Here is a 3,252-nt window from a genome sequence, read left to right as displayed (position 1 = left end):
TAAGTGTTTCTGCATTGCAATCCTTATTAGTTCACAATATATAAATTGGGGAAAAAATAACTGAGCTTGGTCTGTGTCACTAGATTTAATGAGCAGAAGAAGCCATTTTCTTTTTCATTTGAGAGGATGTCAATATGAACTAATCATGCAAAAATCATATTTCAGAATTTTTGAATGGTAAAGAGCCAGTAAAAATTATTCCTTATGTAGTTAGTAAAAAAAAAAAACAAAAATAGATCACATTAGCCAAAGGTGTCATTGGCACGTGATTGGGAGTGAGAGTCGTCACTTAGTCTTCATGGCCTCACTATTTCACCATTACTGATTGACTAATTCTCCCAAGAACAGGTTCGCAAACCAGAAACCCCTTCCCAGCAGCACCATGCATCCAGAACCTAATGCAATGGTTACACCGGAGGTCATTTTATTTCCACATTTGGAAGTTTAATGACTTTATGTACATTAACAATTAGAAAAAAATCGAAATGTGTGAAAATAAAAGCTCTGTAGATCATTTGGATAATTATATTTTGGGTAGTAATACACTAATTTTAGGGAGAGCTTGCACCCTCAAGACTGTCAGACAATTTTCCTCATTGATACTCACTCTAAATCTCTATGTAGAGACATTGCTTTGAACTTAAAAATAATTTTCAAAGCTTGAATTTAGTGGCAGTATTTCACATAAAATGCATTCTTAAATTTTGAAGGATAGCTTTAAAATTAATAACAAAAGGTATATTTTATTTGTATAGGATGATCCAGTTTAAGGTAGAGAAAAAGTATTCTAAAATAATTCATATGGGTACTTTGTGTACATGGAAAAGATTAATAATGTCACTCTGACAAAATTTACACTTCTTTCACTTCTTCAGGATTTGAATAAGAATATGGCAGCAGGAAACCACTGCACAGTGACTGAGTTCTTCTTGGCTGGGCTCTCAGAGAAGCAAGAACTCCAGATACCCCTCTTCCTCCTCTTCCTAGGAATCTATGTGATAACTGTGGTGGGGAATCTGGGTATGGTCACACTGATTGTGCTCAGTTCCCAATTGCACAACCCCATGTACTATTTCCTCAGCAGTCTGTCCTTCATTGACCTCTGTCAGTCCACAGTTGTTATCCCTAAACTGCTGGTGAGCTTTGTGACAGAGAAGAACCCCATCTCCTACCCTGGATGCCTGACTCAGCTCTATTTCTTCCTCATTTTTGCCATTGCAGAGTGTTACACATTAGCTGCAATGGCATATGACCGCTATGTTGCCATCTGTAACCCCCTGCTTTACAGTGTAACCATGTCCTATCAGATTTACACTTCCCTGATTACCGGAGTGTATATTTTTAGTGTGTTCTGTGCATCAGTTCACACAGGCTTCATGATTAAGATTTCATTCTGCAAATTAGATGTCATCAATCATTATTTCTGTGATCTTCTTCCCCTCTTGAAGCTTGCGTGCTCTAGTACCTATATCAATGAATTGTTGATTCTATTTTTCGGTACATTGAACATCTTTGTCCCAATTCTCACTATTATTACTTCCTACATCTTCATTATTGCCAGCATCCTCCGCATTCGCTCCACAGAAGGCAGGTCCAAAGCCTTTAGTACCTGCAGTTCTCACATCTTGGCTGTTGTTATCTTCTTTGGATCTTTAGCATTCATGTATCTGCAACCATCATCGGTCAACTCCATGGACCAAGGGAAAGTGTCCTCTGTGTTTTATACCATTGTTGTACCTATGCTGAACCCCTTGATCTACAGCCTGAGGAATAAGGATGTCAATGTGGCCTTGAAGAAAATACTTGAAAGAAAAATATTCATGTAAGCAGAAAGTAATATGAGTATTATTTATTATAGCAGTGATCCACAAATAGAGAGCTTGAGTTGATACTCTTTATTTTCATCTACTTGTGCATGTTATAACTCATTTTCTAAGACATTTTGATAATTTAACAATTATAATTTAAAATTCAATTTTCTATTCACATTTTATATCGTATGTTTCATAGAATCAACAAAATATACCAACAGTAATTATGATATGGACACATATGTCCATAATGGTTAGCCCATCATAATATATATTTCTTCATATTTGATAAACACTACTCTAAAAATAACAAATTTCATTCTTAATTTCAACAAAGGTGATACTTTTTAAAATTCATTTTTGAAAATTTTATATGTAAGCTCTGTAATTACATCACTGCCTTATCTCCCTCCAATATCTATATATACACATGAAATAATAGATATATTGCTTGTATATGTATGAGGATTATATATAGGAAAGCTTAGGCATAGAGAGACTAATTCTGTTTCCAGCAATCAGATATTGCTTCATTTAGGAGTACAGTGTTCAAAATTTCCCCTGCCACCTTGATATAACAACAGGTATCAATTTAGGCTCTTGTTTAAGAAACCATATTGTTGAGATTACACAGTGCCACTTTCCTGTCCCACATAGAAGATACCATTTCCCTACAGACTTCCTTGTACTCTGGCTTTTAGAATATTCTTATCTACTCTTTCAAAATATTCCCTTATCCTAAAGTGGAGGAGTGGAATCAAAGATGGATGAATTGGAGCTCTTCACCCCATCTTCAGTTGTTCCCTCTATTTTGACCAGGTATGGATGTATAAAGTGGTTTCTATCTACTGTCAAAAGATCACACATATCTGTGGGTGACATGGTCAATATAGATATTCAGCTAGAGATTATACTGGTTTGGGAAAGGGTCACTGGTAGATTCTCCTTTAGGTTCCATGACCTCATCAATAACTCATAATTTGCTACATTTACAGAATCAGTCATGAATTTCCTCCTGTTGAGGCCCTAAGAATAATTTGATAGTATTTAGTTACTGTCATGATGTAAATGCTACTATTGCACCTTTAGGGACAGCTTGCCTCGCTGGTTATTATTGTGTTCCACAGATGTCACAGCTGGATAGAACTATTAATTGTTTTACTTCCTGGCAACTTGGATAGCACTTTTCCATACTATGAAAGGTAGTCTTCAGGGAGTAGGCTTCTAGGTCCAGTCCAGCTCTATTTATCCAAGTCCCATGTCAGAGTCCTGTGTTGTCTTCAGCAAAAGAGAGTTACCTTCAATTTCTGGAAAACAATGAACAGCAATAGCAATAGCATATAATGTTTTGGTAGGTTTGTGGTTGTTTGTGTGTGTTTAGGTAAACACAAATATTTTTTCAAACATTATTATATGTTGGGGCTTTTTCAAACATTTTTAC

At 35.8% G+C, this 3,252-nt stretch overlaps 1 protein-coding gene across 1 annotated transcript; it reads left to right on the top strand.

The window, feature by feature from the left end:
* The first annotated feature begins 884 nt into the window (after positions 1 to 884).
* On the top strand, positions 885 to 1,826 carry LOC102916043 (olfactory receptor 8G18-like). Its single transcript, XM_006992573.3, has one exon. The coding sequence runs from the start codon at positions 891 to 893 to the stop codon at positions 1,824 to 1,826; it is 936 nt and encodes a 311-aa protein (XP_006992635.3). The 5' UTR covers positions 885 to 890.
* Positions 1,827 to 3,252: the final 1,426 nt, after the last annotated feature.

Source organism: Peromyscus maniculatus, chromosome 7 (assembly GCF_049852395.1).
Source record: "Peromyscus maniculatus bairdii isolate BWxNUB_F1_BW_parent chromosome 7, HU_Pman_BW_mat_3.1, whole genome shotgun sequence".
Taxonomy (NCBI): Eukaryota; Metazoa; Chordata; class Mammalia; order Rodentia; family Cricetidae; genus Peromyscus; species Peromyscus maniculatus.
This window is presented reverse-complemented; position numbering and strand designations above follow the sequence as displayed.

What these genes read in the sequence shown, in the direction of transcription:
- LOC102916043 (XM_006992573.3), top strand. Translation starts at nt 891, where the DNA reads ATGGCAGCAGGAAACCACTGCACAGTGACTGAGTTCTTCTTGGCTGGG.